The sequence below is a fragment of the Oncorhynchus mykiss genome, chromosome 4 (assembly GCF_013265735.2).
Source record: "Oncorhynchus mykiss isolate Arlee chromosome 4, USDA_OmykA_1.1, whole genome shotgun sequence".
NCBI classification, from domain to species: domain Eukaryota; kingdom Metazoa; phylum Chordata; class Actinopteri; order Salmoniformes; family Salmonidae; genus Oncorhynchus; species Oncorhynchus mykiss.
The window spans coordinates 20,560,064-20,582,466 of NC_048568.1; the positions used below are offsets into that span (position 1 = coordinate 20,560,064).

The 22,403-nt window shown below is 47.9% G+C and overlaps 1 protein-coding gene across 7 annotated transcripts in view; it reads left to right on the forward strand.

Annotated features, from left to right (window-relative positions):
* LOC110521055 (protein enabled homolog) overlaps positions 1-22,403 on the forward strand; it is a 158,391-nt gene that overhangs the window by 66,566 nt on the left and 69,422 nt on the right. For 4 of the 7 annotated variants that reach the window (XM_036975858.1, XM_036975864.1, XM_036975865.1 and 1 more), the window contains exons 1-2: positions 3,775-3,881; positions 16,133-16,298. In XM_036975858.1, coding sequence (XP_036831753.1) covers positions 3,790-3,881; positions 16,133-16,298 — 258 coding nt within the window. In that variant the 5' untranslated portion in view covers positions 3,775-3,789. Of the gene's footprint in view, positions 1-3,774; positions 3,882-16,132; positions 16,299-22,403 lie in introns of those variants that run through there. The other 3 variants (XM_036975862.1, XM_036975860.1, XM_036975861.1) reach the window with 1 other exon arrangement.

Genomic DNA, 22,403 nt, shown 5'->3' on the forward strand with positions numbered 1-22,403 from the left:
ACTCTCTGTCGGCTCCCGAACGTAAGGCTCTCGAGGATTATTTGTCTGTAGCTCTTGACGCCGGTACCATAGTCCCCTCCTCCTCTCCCGCCGGAGCGGGGTTTTTTTTTTGTCAAGAAGAAGGACGGGTCTCTGCGCCCCTGCATAGATTATCGAGGGCTGAATGACATAACAGTGAAGAATCGTTATCCGCTTCCTCTTATGTCTTCAGCCTTCGAGATCCTGCAGGGAGCCAGGTTTTTCACTAAGTTGGACCTTCGTAACGCTTACCATCTCGTGCGCATCAGGGAGGGGGACGAGTGGAAGACGGCGTTTAACACTCCGTTAGGGCACTTTGAATACCGGGTTCTTCCTTTCGGCCTCGCTAACGCTCCAGCTGTCTTTCAGGCATTAGTCAATGATATCCTGAGAGACATGCTGAACATCTTTGTTTTCGTTTACCTTGACGATATCCTGATTTTTTCACCGTCACTCCAGATTCATGTTCAGCACGTTCGACGTGTCCTCCAGCGCCTTTTAGAGAATTGTCTTTTTGTGAAGGCTGAGAAGTGCACTTTTCATGCCTCCTCCGTCACATTTCTCGGTTCTGTTATTTCCGCTGAAGGCATTAAGATGGATCCCGCTAAGGTCCAAGCTGTCATTGATTGGCCCGTCCCTAAGTCACGCGTCGAGCTGCAGCGCTTTCTCGGCTTCGCGAACTTCTATCGTCGTTTCATCCGTAATTTCGGTCAGGTGGCAGCTCCTCTCACAGCCCTTACTTCTGTCAAGACGTGCTTTAAGTGGTCCGTTTCCGCCCAGGGAGCTTTTGATCTCCTCAAGAATCGTTTTACATCCGCTCCTATCCTTGTTACACCTGACGTCTCTAGACAGTTCGTTGTCGAGGTTGACGCGTCAGAGGTGGGAGTGGGAGCCATCCTTTCTCAGCGCTCCCTCTCTGACGACAAGGTCCACCCATGCGCGTATTTTTCTCATCGCCTGTCGCCGTCGGAACGTAACTATGATGTGGGTAACCGCGAACTGCTCGCCATCCGGTTAGCCCTAGGCGAATGGCGACAGTGGTTGGAGGGGGCGACCGTTCCTTTTGTCGTTTGGACTGACCATAGGAACCTTGAGTACATCCGTTCTGCCAAACGACTTAATGCGCGTCAGGCGCGTTGGGCGCTGTTTTTCGCTCGTTTCGAGTTCGTGATTTCTTATCGTCCGGGCTCTAAGAACACCAAGCCTGATGCTTTGTCTCGTCTCTTCAGTTCTTCAGTAGCCTCCACTGACCCCGAGGGGATTCTCCCTGAGGGGCGTGTTGTCGGGTTGACTGTCTGGGGAATTGAGAGGCAGGTAAAGCAAGCACTCACTCAAACTCCGTCGCCGCGCGCTTGTCCTAGGAACCTTCTTTTCGTTCCCGTTCCTACTCGTCTGGCCGTTCTTCAGTGGGCTCACTCTGCCAAGTTAGCCGGCCACCCTGGCGTTCGGGGTACGCTTGCTTCCATTCGCCAGCGTTTCTGGTGGCCCACCCGGGAGCATGACACGCGTCGTTTCGTGGCTGCTTGTTCGGTCTGCGCGCAGACTAAGTCCGGTAACTCTCCTCCTGCCGGCCGTCTCAGGCCGCTTCCTATTCCCTCTCGACCGTGGTCTCACATCGCCTTAGATTTTGTCACCGGACTGCCTTCGTCAGCGGGGAAGACTGTTATTCTTACGGTTGTCGATAGGTTCTCTAAGGCGGCTCATTTCATTCCCCTTGCTAAGCTTCCTTCTGCTAAAGAGACGGCACAAATCATCATCGAGAATGTTTTCAGAATTCATGGCCTTCCGTCAGACGTCGTTTCGGACAGAGGTCCGCAATTCACGTCTCAATTTTGGAGGGAGTTTTGCCGTTTGATTGGGGCTTCCGTCAGTCTCTCTTCCGGCTTTCACCCCCAGTCTAACGGTCAAGCAGAACGGGCCAATCAGACTATTGGTCGCATCTTACGCAGTCTTTCTTTTCGCAACCCTGCGTCTTGGTCAGAACAGCTCCCCTGGGCAGAATACGCCCACAACTCGCTTCCTTCGTCTGCGACCGGGCTATCTCCTTTTCAGAGTAGCCTCGGGTACCAGCCTCCGTTGTTCTCATCTCAGTTCGCCGAGTCCAGCGTCCCCTCCGCTCAGGCTTTTGTCCAACGTTGCGAGCGCACCTGGAAGAGGGTCAGGTCTGCACTTTGCCGTTATAGGGCGCAGACTGTGAGAGCTGCTAATAAGCGTAGAACTAAGAGCCCTAGGTATTGTCGCGGTCAGAGAGTTTGGCTCTCCACTCAGAACCTTCCCCTTAAGACGGCTTCTCGCAAGTTGACCCCGCGGTTCATTGGTCCATTCCGTATCTCTCAGGTCATTAATCCTGTCGCAGTGCGACTTCTTCTTCCGCGATATCTTCGTCGCGTCCACCCTGTCTTCCATGTCTCCTGTGTTAAGCCCGTTCTTCGCGCCCCCGCTCGTCTTCCCCCCCCCCCCCCCCCATCCTTGTCGAGGGCGCACCTATCTACAGGGTCCGTAAGATCTTGGACATGCGTCCTCGGGGCCGTGGTCATCAGTACCTAGTTGACTGGGAGGGGTACGGTCCTGAGGAGAGGAGTTGGGTTCCCTCTCGGGACGTGCTGGACCGTGCGCTGATTGATGATTTCCTCCGTGGCCGCCAGGTTTCCTCCTCGAGTGCGCCAGGAGGCGCTCGGTGAGTGGGGGGGTACTGTCATGTTGTCTTGTCTCTGTCCTTTCCCTTCACCCTGTCTCCCTCTGCTGGTCGTGTTAGGTTACCTTTTCTCCCCCGCTTTCCCCCAGCTGTCCCTTGTCTCCTCTAACTACCCATTCACCCCGTTCCCCACCTGTTCCCTTTTGTCCCTCTGATTAGGTCCCTATATCTCTCTCTGTTTCTGCTCCTGTCCTTGTCGGATTCTTGTTTGTTTGTGTCATTCATGCCTGAACCAGACTGTCGTCATGTTTGCTGTAACCTTGTCCTGTCCTGTCGGAATCTGCCGGTCCATCTGAGCCTACCTATGTTTGGTAATTAAAGAAGCTCTGTTTAAGTTGATTCGCTTTTGGGTCCTCATTCACGCACCGTAACACATAAGCCTTTAACACAGATGATTCTGGTCAGGTGCATTCATTTTCAGACAACGGCTCTTCCTTAGCTTTGTAGTTTTATAATCGTTATCACCTGCAGGAAGGGAGAATTCCTCCCCGTCAAACGTGTCATGACAACGCTTGGTTCAGGCTCGAAACACAGATAATTCTGCCTGGTTATTATGATGAGTATATTCTGGAGGGAGATGCAGATGAGAGAGGAAAGACTGGGTTGGGATAGAGAGAGAGAGAGAGAGAGAGAGAGAGAGAGCGAGAGGGGGGAGGAGAAGAAATCTCTGCTGTGTGTGCCGTGATTTCATCTTCTCCAAACGTGATCTTCCTTTAACAACTGGCTGCCTGCGAGGGATGGAGAGGAGAGCGCCTGTTGCCAGGTTACCCTCTACCACTGTGAAAAGCCGGATTCAGCATCAGAAGCCGTTCACATCACAAAGCTAGGCTAGCATGGAGGAGCATCACTGACTGGCTGGTTGACTGGCTGACTTGCAGCACCCATGCATCGCTTCATCATGACTCACGAATGCCTTTTTAAGAAGTGGGCATCAACATGAATCAGACAGGGTGGTAGAGCGGAAGGTGGAGGGAGGGACGGACTGCACCACAGAGCGTCTGGCAGCAGTAACAACCGTTGGGCACTGAGTCTTGGGGAGCGTGGAGGTGGGGTGGAGGGGGGCCTGGGGGAGAACCATGCAGCTCCACACCTCCACACACTGCAAGGCTTCCAGCTTCATCCTCAATGAAAGAGCATGCGTCTTGTCTTCCAAAATGGACATCTACCGGTAGGTACTGTAGCCTGCCTGCCTGCCTGCTGTACTGTATAGTCTAATATAGTACTAGATCCCTCCTCTGCGTTGGATCTTGGATGGGTTGTCTCTCAGTACAGAATGTGCCTGGTGCCTGTCAGTCTTGTCTTCCTCATCAAAGCAACTGTTGCATATTCATGCCAAGCAGAGCCTCTTGGCTTTTGTTGTCTTGAACACATCTTCACAGGAGTGGCTTCACATGAAGCCTTGATGTATGACAGAGATATAGGCGAAGGAAGAGTTTGGGCCGTTAATGTCTATTGTGAAATGATTCCCCTGGTATGATGTTGGATATCTTTTTTTAACGCGGATGTTGTTACTGTTACAATGAGTGGTTCCCAGATGCTGCGGTTTCTCTGTTCATCGTATCATTCTGCTGCATCGCTCCCTAAGGAGCTGCGGACATGTACTCTACTGCATGTGGCCGCCGGAACATTAAGCAATACATCATGGTAAGCAAAGGAGGATCCTCGTCAAATATTTATATCAGTTTGTTCACATATCAGCCCAATGTGCGCTGACACAAAATCCTAGTTTGTAACTAGGCATATACATTTGGGAATGTCACTTCAGGCATGTTTTCAAGTAAAAAACATTAGGCCTCACCGGTGTTCTCTCCCTTTCATTTGAACGTTCCACTGTGGATTGATGCATTAGGAACGAGTCTAGCTTTCGAAATCCCATGTTCAGTAACAACAACAACAACAACAAACAACTTGGCCAGTCAACCCTGAGCCTAATGAAAACCAGTAGTTCCCAGCCAGTTCCCATGCAGCCCAACAGGGCCTGCTCTGCTAGCCCACGGGGTGATGGGAGATTGATTGCTGTCTTCCATATGAATCCCTCTCTGTGACTGGCTGAATGGCCACATAGGACTCATCCAGTGAAAAAACTCCAGAAGAGGAACTTCTCACCTGCTACTTTCTCACCGCCCCGCCAGCCACCCTGTAAACACCTGATGAGGTTGGCGGGTTCACAAACACAGTGCTGCTGCTGTCACTCACACACGCTAGCAGTGTGCTCACAAGGTCAAAGCTTCCGGTGGGTTGTGGCAGCATGCAAACTAAGTTTCCCCTCAAACACCTTCTGTATGACAACATGTTTTTCTTTGGGTTGCATTGTCTCTGTCATCATTTTGTTGATGTGGAACCAGTTTTGGGTTGTTTTTTTGCTTTGTGATTTGAGTTATGATTCCGTCACACCTGGTGAACGCAGAGGAGGACAGTTTTGGTATGACAACAATGGATTATGATGTCTCTCCCACGCCTCACCATTAGTCCCTTTCTGGTATTCAGAACCCCAGAACGACACAGTGTTTCCTCCGCCACTCCCCAGGGGGTCTTTCTGGCGCTCGTTGGCATGGTGCTGTCGAAGGTCAGACCAATTACAGCCAATGAGAGCTGTCTGTCTACCTGTTGATCACACCAGGGAAGGACCCTAGTAATCTAGTGCTCCTCTGGGTCCTATGGTGAATGGCTTCATTAGGGTGGAACTGAATCCACAGGGATGTTTTCAGTGTTCTTCACATTATGTTTTTTCCCTGAAAAGGTCCATTTGAATTTTACTTCCTTGGACCTGACGCAGTTACTTGAATCCAGTGTTACTCTGTGTTGTAAGTGTTGAGGTACCACTCAACAAGCTTGCTCAGGCGAACAAGAGAAGGTACTGACTCTTTTCATCTGGCCTGAAGATGCACTGAGAATATCACATGTTCAGAAGCGAATCGAGTCCCATTTCCACTAATCTCCTGAAAGCAAGCAAAGGCCTCCTGTTCCAGCTGAGCTACATTTCACATGTTAATTGTACTTTGCGCTCGCCTCTACTGCATGAGGCCTAGTGTGAACAGCCCACAAAGTCATCATTATGAAGGTATTAGCGCTCAGTCAGTCGCCTCCCAACTGTCCCTTTTTTAGAGTGTGTTCCTGTCTGTGTGCCAGTCGACTAAGAGCTGCCTCCCCTGGCTCGTCAACACAGCCCATCTACTGGATCTGTGGCCCCAGCATGCCAGCTAGAAGAGATCACCTAAGGGGCCCGCCCGCCTGTTTTTACAGTGATCATGCCTCACATTGTCCTGCCTAGTGAGCAGCATGAATGAACACTGGCTCTCGCTATCTCTCCCTTTCCATCTTTGTCTATCTATCCCTCTCTTCCCACCAAATCTGCTGGTGTTATGGATGACTCATGGCAGTGAGTGTTTTCAAGCCGTCAGCTCCCTCTGTGCTGTACTGGGTTGGGTAGGGTTGGTGGTGGGGAGGAGTGGGCTGCCTGTGTATGGCTGTCGTGGAGGATAATCAGACTGCATTGGGTAATGACAGAGTCCAGGCTGTGGCCATAAGTTTTACTCGCTGTACGTAGTAACAGTTGTTTTACATTCTCTCGATTCTTCACTCTCCCTCCCCACCCGTGGACATAGTGACACACTCACACCGTCACACACACCGTCACACACACAAAGGCAATAGGTCAGTCCCTCCTGTCTGATATTCATCAGGTGTGTGTGTGTGTGTGTGTGTGTGTGTGTGAAATAGTGAGAGATTAATGGTTTAGTCTAGGAGTGTCTCACTCTCACAGCTATGTGGAAGCAGCCAGGGATCCACATTAAAAACCCACCCACATACACACAGTGTTGCTAAGGCGATGGCTGTATTTTCTCTCAGCCTATTAAAAGACTGGAGGAAATGTCAATGAAGGATTGTGACTAGTGTAGCAGGGCTGAGGGGAGGGGACTCACTACATATGTCTACAACATGCAATTAGACGATGAGGAACTGACATTTATCATGCATAGTCTACCTCCCTACCCCCATAGTCTACCTCCCTACCCCCATAGTCTACCCCCCTACCCCCATAGTCTACCCCCCTACCCCAATAGTGTACCCCTCTACCCCCATAGTCTACCCCCCTACCCCCATAGTCTACCCCCATAGTCTACCCCCCTACCCCAATAGTCTACCCCCCTACCCCCATAGTCTACCCCCTTACCCCCATAGTCTACCTCCTTACCCCCATAGTCTACCCCCTTACCCCCATAGTCTACCCCCCCATCCTTGTTACTAGTTTCACCTGGTGAGATTGAGGGGCGTGCAGTGAAAACTCAGAGGGGGATATTATGGGAATGAAAAGGAATTTATTTTCTGCTCTCTCTTTCTACTTGGAATGTTCCCCCTGCACTCTGCCATGCTGTGGAGGGGATGGAGAGCAACACACATGCGTAGGCACACACACACACACACACACACAACCTTGTCTTTTAGGGACCAGTCAAAGTTGTCAGTACAAATTGTAACCATTTTAAGGCAACAGCTTGGACTGAAACTCCTGAATCTGCTGTTGAGTAATGCTACTCCTGATGACCACGGCTATTCTTTCTATTTCTGTTACATTATTTAGTCAGTTCCAAAAAATGTAGTGTATTCATGGTATTTCTTTCTTACACTGGGACTGACAGTGCTAACAAGACCACAAAGTGCTCCAATGCTCCTGCTAGAAACGATCCTGGCTACAGATCGCTATGTTGTCTAGCCAACTCTTATAACGATCTGCCACGGACTGTTGTCATGCCAGACATGTTTGCTAGAGCACATACAGATGGGACCAGACTATCGATGAACCGTTTCACGAAGCAAATTAATTCCTTATTGATGACATCGTCACTCGGGTGTCTTAAGTTGTATACACGTCAAAGCGGAGGGAGAGGGCACGATGTGTCCGTGATTACCCTGCTGGCGTCAGCCTTGATACTGCATCTCCCATATATTTAACAGCAGAGACCAGGTGCTGTTGGTCCTACTTCTAGCCGAGTGGAACACCTCCACCTGCCTGGGACTCTACTAAGACCTGTGTGTCACCACTGTTTTATGTCAATGTGAACTCTAGTGTTGTTGTGTTTCCATCAGGAGTGGGACTCTAAAGACTTGTGGTGAGCAGAATTAACAACCTCTGCATCAACACTGTTGCTTTGTGAGAAGGTGTTAAAGTTCACAGACATGGTTTGTTATGTAAACGCCATTGAAGAGCACCAGTGGCCCGGCATTGGCCCAAGTCAGAGCAGGTCCACCCGGAGCCATGGTCCAGTGAGACAGGCGTGCCGGCCCGCGTAGATAGAAAAATACAAGTCTGAGCCTTTTGGGTTAAACACTAGGGTATATCTCAGATAGAAACCCAACATTATGTTAAGGCTCTGAAACCCAACACCTCCACCTACAATGGGCCTCTAACAGTTTGAGGACCAGCAGGCTTCTGGCACCTCAATCATCACTGAGTTTTCAGCAGTGGCATTTCTCACCGCTTCCCTTCTGCTCTTCTACTATATGCTGAGAGGACTGTAGAGTGTTGTCTGCTCCAGGTTTGTAGGTGGTGAACCGGAGGAGTGTATAAACTACCTCTGTGGATGTTTGCTGAGCAAACAATCGTGCCACATTCTGTGATCTGTTGAAGGAAGAGCTCTTGAAATGGAACAGTCCACTATCTGCACACATGATGAGTTGTAAGGCTAAAGTGTTGTCCCATCTCTAGCTAGCAGTACTCTGGTGTCAGGCTAACCTTGAGCTTCTGCTCCTCCTCACTCCTGTGTGATTGACACTAGCCGGGGGCCACCTGAGAGGGGCTGGTTGTAAGGCAAAGTGGGGACTAGTCTAGTACTGTACTGGCATTCTCACTCTGCTGCTGCGGTGTGTATGCGTTTGCACTTTCTGGGTTTGGGAAATATCTTGGCAACCAGCCGTTGGTGGATCAAAGCGTTCTAGGCTCGCCCCAGTGGTGTTTGTCTACAATCTACCGTGCATTGGGAAAGTGCTCAGACCTTTTCCACATTTTGTTACATTACATCCTTATTCTAAAATGGATTAACATTTTTTTCCCCTCATCAATCTACACACAATACCCCATAATGGCAATGCAAAAACAGGTTTAGATTTGTTTGCAAATTTATCAAGAAAATTGTATAAATTAAATATCACATTTAGATAAGTATTCAGACCCTTTACTCAGTACTTTGTTGAAGCACCTTTGGCAGCGATTACAGCCTTGACTCTTCTTGGGTATGACACTACAAGCTTGGCACATCTGTATTTGGGTTGATTCTACCATTCTTCTCTGCAGATCCTCTCAAGCTCTGTCAGGTTGGATGGGGAGCATTGCTGCATAGCTATTTTCAGGTCTTTCCAGAGATGTTCCATTGGCTTCAAGTCCGGGCTCTGGCTGGGCCACTCAAGGACATTCAGAGACTTGTCCGGAAGCCACTCCTGCGTTGTCTTGGCTGTTTGCTTAGGGTCGTTGTTATCTTTCCCTCGAGCCTGACTAGTCTCTTAGTCCCTGCCACTGAAAAACATCCCCACAGAATGATGCTGCCACCACCATGCTTCACCGTAGGGATGGTGCCAGGTTTCCTCAGACCAGAGAATCTTGTTTCTCAGTAAAAGGCTGTCGTGCCTTTTACTGAGGAGTGGCTTCCGTCTGGCCACTCTACCATAAAGCCCGGATTTGGTGGAGTGCTGCAGAGATGGTTGTCCTTCTGGAAGTTTCTTCCATCTCAACAGAGGAAATCTGGAGCTCTGTCAGAGTGACCATTGAGTTCTTCCCTGATCAAGACCCTTGTTCCCCGATTGCCAGACAGCCAGCTCTAGGAAGAGAGTTGGTGGTTCAAAACTTTTTCCATTTAAACATGATGGAGTCCATTGTGTTCTTGGGGACCATCAATGCCGCAGACATTTTTTGGTACTCTTCCCCAGATCTGTGCGTCGACACAGTCCTGTCTTGAAGCTCTATGGACAATTCCTTCGAACTCCTGGCTTGGTTTTTGCTCTGACATGAACTGTCAACTGTGGGAACTTATGTAGACAGGTGTGTGCCTTTCCAAATCATGTCCAATCAATTGAATTTACGACAGGTAAAAACATCTCAAGGATGATCAATGGAAACAGGATGCACCTGAGCTCAATTTCGAGTCTCATAGCAAAGGGTCTGAATACTTATGCAAATAAGGTATTTCTGTTTTTATTTGTAATAAATTTGCAAACAATTCTAAAAACCTGTTTTCGCTTTGTCATTACAGGGTATTGTGTGTAGACTGATGAGGGAAAAAAATATTAATTTTAGAATAAGGCTGTAATGTAGAAAAATGTGGAAAAAGGGAAGGAGTCTGAATACTTTCCAAATGCACTGTATGCGTCGGTGTGTCCCGTAGGAGTCCTCACTCAGACTCTACTGGAATTTCTGCGTCCAGTTGGAGTCTTCAGCCCTAACTTTGAACCAGACCCTCCCCTACATCCTTTCCCATCCCCTAATGCCTTACAGATGGACTGGCTGGCTGGAAGAAGGCTCTTGTTTCCCCTCACTGACATGTGGTTGACATGTAATCACGTCAGGCAGAATGCTGAACTGACACATCCATATTGTGTTGGTTCACTGTGGAGATGATAAATCCCCCTGGCGTGTTTCATGAGACCCTCTCCAGGTAAATGAGCCCTCATTAGATGACTGAGGTACTCTGACTACTTATCTGACTGTTTCTAGGTAGCGTCTAGTAGGGTTGTACAGCCTCCCTGTGTTTATTTCTGGATGCTACTACGCCCTTGCCATCTCTGTCTGCAGTGGGCAGTAAATCTGCCCCAGTGTTGAGTGTTCTGTGGACGGGTTGGAGCCGGATGTGCCTGTCTCTCATCACTGCTCCATGAACAGCCCCCCAGCCCTCAACCCTGGTCCTCTCATCCAGCCACATGAGCCACATAGATGTGGTCCCCAGCATCCTCTGTGAGTCAGAGCAGACACCATGGAAATTCCATTCTCTTCTGTCTTCGGGCCTCAGAGCTGAGTCAAAGCCCAAAACAAACATGTTCTATCGAAATCTACTCAGAGCCTACAACATTAGTTGTGGGGGAAAAACACTGTCCTTCGTGTTTCTTTGTCTTACTTGGTTTTGTTTAGATTTTTACAGGCTTTGTCCTCTTTTTTTCAGCTTGGAAACGGGCCTCTGCCCAGACTATGAGTGTAGAGCCTAGTTCAGCCTCTTATTAAAGCCAACAATAGCCATGGCATTAAAACTGCGGACAGATACCTATGCCAACATTCCTGTTTGTTAAATCCTAACCACTGCATGCAAGTACACAATTTAGAGATCAGGATTTCCTCTGCTCTCTCTGTGGCCATGTGGAAAATACACAGCCGTCGACCAAGGCCTCTCTTTGGTGTTGCGCCTACAGGGGACAGAGGAAGCGGTGGAGGGAGTGATGTCTGTCTGCTGACAAACCTCCATGGGGTCTGTTCATTCGACTGTGTTGAAGAAAATAATGATTTGGAGCCTTTTACAAACCTAAATATTGGAGTGTTACTTCAAAAAGTATTTGCCTTCCTGTTCTTAGCAATAACAATCAGAGCGGTGATCCATTTGCCATCTATTCTTTGGTAGGGATATAGAAGGCAGGCGCTGTATTGCATAAGCAGGCCTAGCTAGTCCCTGGAGCGCCTCTCACAGCTCTATTTGGCTCTGACGTCAAGAGGCGCTAACTGCCTGCTCTCTCACAGCTCTGCTGGAGGCGCTAGCTGTCTGCTCTCTCACAGCTCTGCTGGAGGCGCTAGCTGCCTGCTCTCTCACAGCTCTGCTGGAGGCGCTAGCTGCCTGCTCTCTCACAGCTCTGCTGGAGGCGCTAGCTGCCTGCTCTCTCACAGCTCTGCTGGAGGCGCTAGCTGCCTGCTCTCTCACAGCTCTGCTGGAGGCGCTAGCTGCCTGCTCTCTCACAGCTCTGCTGGAGGCGCTAGCTGCCTGCTCTCTCACAGCTCTGCTGGAGGCGCTAGCTGCCTGCTCTCTCACAGCCAAGCCCTTTGATGTTATATTTTGATAGAGAGACCTTAGCATTAATGAAGGGAGAGAAACCCTCTGCTATACCTGTTCCAATTCCACCGGCTCAACGTTACAGCTTCATGTGTGTGTTTATACACGTCTAAATGTGGTGTGTGTGTGTCCTGTACTGTACTGGCGTGTGTGTGTGTGTGTGTGTATAAGGGGATGGTGTTAGTGGTACTCAGAGTGGAGTACTCTACTACCTTGTTCTTCAGAGAGCCCAGAGGCAGCTGTATAGGTGTACTGAGAGCAGACTGAGAGGAACTAATGGGGAGAAGAGAGGCTCTGAATGGGATCAGGACTTTAATGAGGGAGTCTGGGTCTACTCAACTTAGCATTAAGGCAACACGATACGAGAGAGAGAGACAGGCCACTGTCCTTTCGCTTTGTTTTCCTACACAGCTAGCGACACATCTACTAGGTAGGCAGGACTCCACAACAACCTCCATTGACAAGCTAGCTTCTTTTCTTTACATTTGCTTGGCTTTACAGCCATTATTCCTATTCCCATTAGCTTCACAGTGATGTGAAGAGCCTTTTGGGGTCTCTCAGTCTCTGTGTTATGACAACAGTAAGCCGTGGTACACTAACACGCGTTACTCAACCCATATGTGTTTGGGAGGGTGGTCAGCCAATGGCAGCCATTGCTTAGATGACTGTGCAGATTTTGGGGTGAAAGAAGTGAAAATTAAGGGGTAATGAGCAACCTCTGATCCGACCGCTGATTTTTATGGGTAAGGGCAGTCCACCACCAATGCCATGTTGCTGCCTCAAGCTCACTCGGAGGGCTGAGAATGCACTAGAAGGCATGTTCCCCCTGCCTTGGACACTTGGTTTGGGGTTGGATTCCTCTGGGTTTCAGTTTCCTGTGGTTGGAAAGTGGTGGTGGATCGGAGCCAAAGGCCTTAGTTAGGTTCCAGATTCTCTCTGGTGGTTTAGAAGAGAGCACTATACTTTATTACACGACTCCTACAAGAGTCCCGTGAAACAAGGAAACCGGTGGAAATGTGGAACAAGGGAATCTTGTAATAAGAGCTTGGTTATCAAATGTATTTGAGTACTGATTAGAGCAGTAGCCCATGAATAAATTAGTGTTTTATTTCCATTGTTCTTCTCCATTCATTTGCATTGTATATTATGCCCTAGTTCGTGGTCGACGTGAGAGTATAACTGATTTTGACCATGTCCTTTAGTATTCCATGTCACCATTATGTGTTATTCACCAGTTATTTTCTACTGAAGACTGTAGGGTTTCTATTGTTGTCCATTAGGAGCATATTAAGGTGCGCTGTAGTGTCAGGTGTGTTCACACTGGGAAGGTGACTGTCGTGTGTGTGTGTGTGTGTGTGTGTGTGTGTGTGAGACTAGGACGCTGGCTGTGTATTGGGATAAGTGGGTTCATGTCTCTTGGCAGGTTATCAGTACTCTGTCACTACAGACAGACTACAGCAGGCAGGCAGATATAGAACTGCCGGGCGAAAGCAATTCAGGTCTGAAGATAGTCAGGGTAGCTAATGGAAAGCAAAAATGGAATGATGATTTTCTCGGATGAAAGAGCATAGATCACCTTCTAGCGCCGCCACGAATATAATGAGCTTTAGTTACAATACTGTTTTTTTTAGTAAAAAAACAACAATCTGTGAGTGGTCTTAAAGAGTAATTGGTGCTGAGACTCAGGTTCCCTGTTGTTGACAAAGCAATTTGCTTGTTGCAATTACCTTTTAATGGACAGCCAGTAACCACAGCTGTAATGTCTGTGCCTACCCTGCTTTCATGGGTCATCGTGTCGTAGATAGAGTGATGCTTGTCTCAGTGAGCAAGAGGTTTCTTTGTGTTTATAGCTGTTTTCCTTTGAAGTGAGAGGCTGTGACCTTCATGGCTATGTCTGTTTGGCAGGGCATAGTTCATTTGTTATACTGCTATATGCTGATGGGTGCTGACAGTGAGGTGTGGGTTGGGTTCTCCCTTGCAGAGGGAGTGAGATGACAAAGGTACTGCTGAGTAAGAGACCCTCCCTCTTCCATTCCAAAGCATCCGCTTCCCACATCAAGTCTGGGAGCTCTGCGCCTCCCTCTAGGGCCTGTTCGTGTTTCGCCAGCTTTGCAATTCTCTTATTCTCTTCTTTTCTACCTTCGAGAGCAATTCCACAAAGTCTCAGGTCTCTCTGCCATCCCCGGTCTGACTAGAGATCAATAATCAGGAAACGACCGCTAGATGAAATTGAGTCTGATGTATCACGCTGCGGAGAGGAGATGCATGTTTCAAGCCTCTTTCAAAGACAAAAGTAGAAAACAGGCTTTCCCCTGCATGGTTTAATGTTGTCGAACAACACTCCCTTCTCCCCTGCTGACACTCACCAGAGAGAGGTTATGTGGCGGTTCTCTTCCCCAGGGCCTCTACCCTCTCTCTTTTTCGCTCTCTCTTTCTCACAATTTTTCTCCTCTGTCTTTCTTTCTCTTTGCCTCTCTCTCTTCACATTCTGCCCCTCTCTCTCCTGTCTGTCTCCTCCTGTTGGAGTAGTTGCTATGGAGTGGGAGGGAGGGTGAAGGATGTTGGTGAATAATTTACTGCCTGACAGGGCCTTGGCCTAATTGTTTTGTTCTGCTGGTCGGTAACAGAGTTGGCCAAGTCTCAAATGACACCCACTACTGCAGCCTATATAGTGCATTAGTTGTGACCAGAGCCCTTGTGGGGATGCAGGAGTGTGGTGGTGTGTGTAGTTACCAAGACTCTGTTAAATACTAGGCCTAGGCTGAATGGTTTCCCTTCTGCAGGTGAACTGCCCAAGTATTTTTTTATTTTTTATTTCACCTTTATTTAACCAGGTAGGCTAGTTGAGAACAAGTTCTCATTTGCAACTGCGACCTGGCCGAGATAAAGCATAGCAGTGTGAACAGACAACACAGAGTTACACATGGAGTAAACAATTGCACACTCACCCTGATATGCTCTCTATATATACTAAAGTATGTGGACACCCCTTCAAATTAGTGGATTCGGCTATTTCAGCCACAGCCGTTGCTGGCTGGTGTATAAAATCTCAGCACATAGCCTTGCAATCTCCATAGACACACATTGGCAGTAGAATGGTCTTAGTGAAGAGCTCAGGGACTTAAAATGTGGCACTGTCATAGGGTGTCACCTTTCCAACAAGTCAGTTTGTCAAATTTCTGCCCTACTAGAGCTTCTCTGGTCAACTGTAAGTGCTGTTGTTATGGTGAAGTGAAAACGCCTAGGAGCAACAGCAGTGGTAGGCCACACAAGCTCACAGAACGCGACTGCTGAAACGCGTAAAAATTGACTGTCCTCGGTTGCAACACTCACTACCAAACTACCTTTGGAGCAACGTCAACACAAGAACTGTTCGTCAGGATCTTCATGAAATGGGTTGTCATGGCCGAGCAGCCGCACACAAGCCTAAGATCAACATGCGCAATGCCAAGCATCGGTTGGAGTGGTGTAAAGATCGCCGCCATTGGACTCTGGAGCAGTACAAACGCGTTCTCTGTAGTGATTAATCACACTTCGTCATCTGGCAGTCCGATGGACTAATCTGGGTTTAGTGGGTGCCAGGAAAATGCTACCTGTCCCAATGCATAGTGTCAACTACCAACTATAAAGTTTGGTGGAGGATAAATAATGGTCTGGGGCAGTTTTTCATGGTTTGGGCTAGGCCCCTTAGTTCCAGTGAAGAGACTTCTTAATGCTACAGCATACAATGACATTCTAGACGATTCTGTACTTCCAACTTTGGGGAAACAGTCCATTTCCTGTTTCAGAATGACAATGCCCCCGTTCACAAAGCGAGGTCCATACAGAAAGGGTTTGTCGATTGGTGTGGAAGAACTTGACTGGTCTGGAACCTGACCTCAACCCCATGTAACACCTTCGGAATGAATTGTAACGCCGACTGCGAGCCAGGCCCAATTGCCCAATATCAGTGCCCGACCTCACTAATGCTCTTGTGACTGAATGGAAGCAAGTCCCCGCAGCAATGTTCCAACATCTAGTGGACAGCCTTCCCAGAAGAGCTGTTATAGCAGCAAAGGGGTACCAACTCCATATTAATGCCCATGATTTTGGAATGAGATGTTTGACTAGCAGGTGTCCACATACTTTTGGTCCTTGTAGTGTATCTTAATGGATAGTTGACACCCCCTTAGACCATTCTCCTTTTAATCATGTCAGATCCCATCATGTAAACGACTCCTCCAATACCATTATCCTCTCAGACACCCACTCTTCCAGTTCCTGACTTTCAGGAGACCACAAATGTTGTTGTACTGGACAGGCTTGATTAACTCTGATCAACTGTTTGGGCTAGAAACCAATGTCCCCTTGTGTACTGCTGTTTAACGTGTGCCCCCCTGTTTTTCTCTCCTCTCTGCAGTGAACAGAGTATCTGTCAGGCGCGGGCCGCTGTCATGGTGTATGACGATGCCAATAAGAAATGGGTTCCAGCCGGCGGCTCCACGGGCTTCAGCAGAGTGCACATATACCACCACACTGGCAACAACGCCTTCCGGGTGGTGGGACGCAAAATACAGGACCATCAGGTGAGTCAGTGGGGACAGCACAGGACTGGATGATTTGAGGAGTATGTCGTGCTTGAGAAGACAATAGAAATACTTTAGAAGTTGTCATTTGTTTGAAGTGGGACCAGGATTTCACGTGGTTGAACCCTGCGCTGGTCGGAGTTCTTTACGTTATTCCGTCTCTGACGTGTTTCATTTGGGGTAGTAGCCTGGCAGCCATCTTGCTTGTCTCAGTGTCTCTCAGGAATGATCCAGCTCTGTAATTGGAAACAGATAGGAGAGCTCTGCTGCTCCACTAGTCACCGTCACATCACAGCCGTGACTGGACTGCTAGAGCCAAGCTCTCACACACATACACCTGTCAGTGTGTCTGTCCCTTGTCCAAGACTAAAGCCCATGGTCAGCTAAAGAGTCAATAGACAACAACAGCAATATAGATCCATGCCAGAGAGGAAACGTAACAGTCTCCTGTATTCCTCTCCTCTCTGACTGGTTTACTGCTTTTACTCTGTACGATATGATCTGGCCAGGCAGCCAGAGATACACATCTGCATTTAATGAAGGGAACATTTATGTGGAAAATGAGTGGATGGCTTGTTTTTTAGGAAAAATAGGATACATATTTGAAGAAGCAAGACACTAGGTGCTGCTGAATTGTTTCCACGGTACCAGACTACACCTCTCCGATTGGATTAGGGTTGGCGCTGATTGTTGTCTGTTTGGTGTTTGTTTGGTATTTGGTAGCCCTCTGTGTGTGTTGCTAGCTTACACAATGCAGCTGACCCTTGCCCAAACCCATCTCCTGGGGTTTTAACTGAATTCCCCTCTAAATTCAGTTATGTCAGCGGGAACTCTTGTTTTCCCTCTTTGTCGCCTGTTATTCTCATTACAAACATATGGGTTTCCCTTAGTGGTTTCCCTTAGTGGTTTCCCTTAAATATACTTAAAGGAAGCCATGATGGGCTGTTTTCAGCATTGAGAGTGAATAGGTTTTAGTAGAGGTTTATTATACTGCCTGGGTTGGGACTGAACAGATGGTTAGCTTGGTCTGATGGATCCTGCGTGTGTCCTGTAAGAGTTAACTCTACATGTCTGGGAGTATCTCTCTGTCAGTGCATCAGACTGTTGGGATTTAGTAGATTTCATTGTAACGGTGCTAGCGGATAAACTTGCACAGAAAGCACTTCTGCCAGTCCATTAGTTGGGGGATGATCACTATAGGATCCAGTCTGTTGCATCCCAGAACATCAGTGCTGTTTCCCAGGGCTTTGTTGCCATGCAGGAAGAGTGTTTGTGGAGATGGCTGAGTGCAGTACTAGTGTAGTCCACTGAGGCACTGTCTACATCCAGAGCCGCTGCGGGCCAGGGGCCTTTTCTGCAGTAGCAGATCCTGTTAAAAACTCCTGTCTCAGGAGAGGCCAATGGAGAGATGGAGCAGCGTAGGACAGGTCAGACGAGTGGAGAATAGAGGCACTGTTTGTTGGCCGGTTAACTCTAAAAGCATATTTTTGTTCTGGGTCTAGTATCCTTGTTCATTAGGATTATCTTACTATCCCAGAAACATTATGAACTCCCTCTCACTGTCAACTGTGTTTATTTTCAGCAAACCTAACGTGTAAATAAATATTTGTATGAACATAACAAGATTCAACAACTGAGACATAAACTGAACAAGTTCCACAGACATTTGACTAACAGAAATGTAATAATGTGTCCCTAAGCAAAGGAGGGGGTTCTAAATCAAAAGTAACAGTCAGTATCTGGTGTGGCCACCAGCAGCATTAAGTACTGTAGTGCATCTCCTCCTCATGGACTGCACCAGATTTGCCAGTTCTTGCTGTGAGATGTTAACTCACTCTTCCACCAAGGTACCTGCAAGTTCCCAGACATTTCTGGGGGGAATGGCCCTAGCCCTCACCCAGGTCCCAGATGTGCTCAATGTGATTGAGAACCGGACTCTTCACTGGCCATGGCAGAACACTGACATGTCTTGCAGAAAATCACACACAGAACTAGCAGTATGGCTGGTGGCATTGTCATGCTGGAGGGTCATGTCAGGATGAGCCTGCAGGAAGGGTACCACAGGAGGGAGGAGGATGTCTTCCCTGTAACACACAGCATTGAGATTGCCTGCAATGACAACAAGCTCAGTCCGATGATGCTGTTACACACAGCCCAGACCATGACGGACCCTCCACCTCTAAATCTATCCCACTCCAGAGTACAGGCCTCGGTGTAACACTCATTCCTTCGACGATAAACGCGAATCCGACCATCACCCCTGGAGAGAACTGCGACTTGTCAGTGAAGAGCACATTTTGCCAGTCCTGTCTGGTCCACGCCCATAGGCGACGTTGTTGCCGGTGATGTCTGGTGAGGATCTGCCTTACAACAGGCCTACAAGCCCTCAGTCCAGCCTCTCTCAGCCTATTGCAGACAGTCTGAGCACTGATGGAGGGGTTGTGCGTTCCTGGTGCAACTCAGGCACTTGTTGTTGCCATCCCATACCTGTCCCGCAGGTGTGATGTGTGAAGTAATTTAGATTTTTTACGAATTATCTTTGAAAGACAGGGTCCTGAAAAAGGGCAGTGTATTTTTTTGCTGAGTTAGATAGCTACTGGACCCGTTTAGTCCCTCTGACGTGTTTCTGGTCAGGACCATGCAGTGATCGAGACAGAGCTGTTGGAGCGTAGTGGTCAGACATGAACATGCAGGTCACAGTGGGCCCCTTGGTGCACAGAGCTTCCAACAGAACCTCCATCCTGCGGAACTTGCGGGCCCTGACGGAGATCATTGCAGTGCAGTCTGCATTTTTCATGCTGCGGACGGTCAGACAACTTTGAGATGAAAATAGTTTTTTTTTGTCCGCAGATTGTTTGGAAACGGTCTTCTTTCTGCTTTGCTAGTATGTGTTATCCTAGGCTTGCCTATTGTATTAAAACCACCTCTTGTTATTCACACACTCATTAGCCTACCTCCTCTCCTAGTTGGGCGTGATCAACATCAAGTGTGCCTATACAGTATTTGTGGTCTCCTTGAAATGGAGTAGGCTGCCTATGCATGGGCGGAGAGCCAGGTGGCAGTTGTCTTTCCAAGGAAATTAACTTCCTAAATATGATTTAGGCTGAAGTTTACTAAATTGCTTGGAAAGAAATATTGATCACCTATATTTGTCTTCGTCTGAAAATCGCCCCACTCCTAAAAGGTAGGCTATATGCTAAATGTAGCTTGAGAGAAAGTGCAGAAGTGTCCTCTCTCTCACCCACTCTGCGCTCTTCAAACTACATCTATCCTATTGGCTGATGTATCCCAGTAATACCGATAGCCTAATATAATGGGCCACGTGAGAATTGCTGGTATTTTAACAACTCTTGATATTGTGCAAAATTTCTGGAAAATGGCTGGCAAGTTAGCTTCGTTACATATGCCTAAGATAACATTGTGGGACTGCGGTTGGGTTTGGGACCAGTTCTTCCGGGAGCGGGTGGGAGTCGGACAGAAAGCCAGCGGGAGCGGGCTGGTGCGATATGAAAAGCTGAGCGTGGGATGAAGAAATCAGTCCCGTGCAGACCACTTTGAGTGGCGCAGCACTCTAAGGCACTGCATCTCAGGGCTAGAGGCGCCACTACCGACCTTGGTTCGATTCCAGGCTGTATCACAACCGGCCGTGATTGGGAGTCCCATAGGGTGGCGCACAATTGGCTCAGCGTCGTTAGGGTTTGACCAGGGGTAGGCCGTCATTGTAAATGAGAATTTGTTCCTAACTGACTTGCCTAGTTAAATCAATCTAAGTACTTTCTACCATAATGCCAGTAAATCCTGGAGGTTTGGAATCCCAGTGCAGCACCTCGCTCCCCTCAGAACTTACACCACAGAGGCCAGTTAAGGATGACATCAAATCCGGCCCTGATGCAGGGTGCCAAGTAATATTTCACTCTGGCATGTTTTTCTTTCTTTGAAAACTTTATTTTAAAAAAACTCAGTAGTCGCTATTTGTTCCCCCTGAAGCAATAAACCCTGACCACTTTTTAAGAATCTAATTTAGAGTTCCTACCCCCCATTAACTTTAAAGGCCTTATTTCTGTAATGCCCGACCCTGTTCCGCCTGTCTATTACTTAATGTAGAGCAGCAAACTGGAGCAGAAGGATTTAACGCAGTGGAAAAACCTCAACGTTATTGGTTTAATTTGACCAATCCAATAAAAAGATATTGCTGGCCCCCTCCTTCTCTTGGTCTCACACTTGTCCTTACAATTGCTGTAGACCTATACTGTGTGTGAAGGACAATTTGATGTAGATATCAAAAACAGACACCACAGTTTCTAAATACTGATCCAATAGTCTCATTCCTGTGATGAGTGAAGTGTCTATAGTGTATATAGTGTCTATAGTGCAGTGTCTTCAGAGTAGGAAGGTCTTGCTGTTGTCTCTACAGCCACTAAGCGTCGCAGAATCCATACCCTCAAGGCCCTGCAATGTCTTGTGATGGATGAGTACTGCACATAGACCCCAGGTGTCACGGGCATTGTAAGAAGCTGACCAAGGTGCAGCGTGTTGAGCGTACATTTCTGTTTATTTAGGTAAATGTCGCCAACAAAACAAAGACACGACACGACCGTGAAGCTTAACATAGGCTATGTTGCCTCTAACAAAGTCAACTACCCACACTGAAGGAGGGGAAAAAGGGCTACCTAAGTATGATTCCCAATCAGAGACAACGATAGACAGCTGTCCCTGATTGAGAACCATACCAGGCCAAGACATAGAAATACAAAACATAGAAATAAAGAAAAATAGAAAACAAAACATAGAATGCCCACCCCACATCACACATCACACCTAACCAAATAGAGAAATAAAACGGCTTTCTAAGGTCAGGGCGTGACACCAGGTGTGTGTGTGTGTGTGTGTGTGTGTGTGCGTGTGTGTGTGTGTGTGTGTGTGTGTGTGTGTGTGCACAGTCACGGAAGGCTGTTTGTCTGCTGACACTGTATGATGGCGAGGCAGGACTGAGAATCCATCTAACACACAGCATTCCTCCTGTAGGGGAGTGCGAGGGAGGGCGAGGGAGTGCTCGCCGGTCGGCATGTGCTTCATCAGCAATCCCAGAACCCTCTCCGTCTTCTCCCTGACGTCTCCCATCCCGTGGGAAGAGAGGAGGATAGGTCATTACGAGGCCCCGCTCTCCTGCTGTTGTTGTTTGTTTCAACACAATGGGAAAGGTCCTTCACGCCACCCCTATAGACACTCACAGCGACATGTGTCCTTAACATGTAGGAGGAACTTGACTGCTCTTAGAACTGGGTTCAGATGATCCTTGGACTCCATTGAAAGGTCATGTTGACACCCTGTTATGGGTTCATGGCAGCAAACTGGTTAGTAGCCCAAGGACCACTAAAGGCTTAACGAACACGGACCTGATGTAGGATTTCTGTTGTCACAGATGTAAAGTCGTCACTCTCTACTTAGTAAGTCAGTAAGCTGATCATGAATGTAGATGTTTTTTATATTTCTTCATAACTCTTTTAATAAAGACTTTAATCTGACAGCAATCCAGATGCATGTTAATTAGGCCCTCTGATGGATTTCTGGTTTCTAATTATTATGAGCCGAGATTTGCAACACTACACACACTGCACTGTGTGATTAATATTGATTAATATCAATAAAATGTGATTATTGACTTATCTAAAATGAGACGGTATGGAGGCAAGACGGGTGAAGACTTGATGCTGCTTATTATTATTCGACTGATACAGCCACCTGTCTGCATCTGTCTAGTGCAGAGAATCGATCACAGGAAGATGGACTGTCTATCTGGAGTGTGGAGGCTTTGGCTTGTCGAGGTCATTTCAGACACTTATGACGGCTGAAGTTGAAACTAGTTGGTTTAAAATCATTTTAGAAAATCAAAAGATGATGAATAGGCACAATGTACTTTGCACATTTCAGATTATTCTTCAATTGATGCGTCTTTATTAGACTGTAAGGTAGCAATATACTGTGGCATACTGTCCCCTTTGCACTGACTCTTTCAACTGGTGACTGCAGCAGTGAGATCTGTAGCCTCGGCCTTGAATACCACTCAGACCCTGACTAGGCTGAAGAACTAACAGAGTTCCTGAG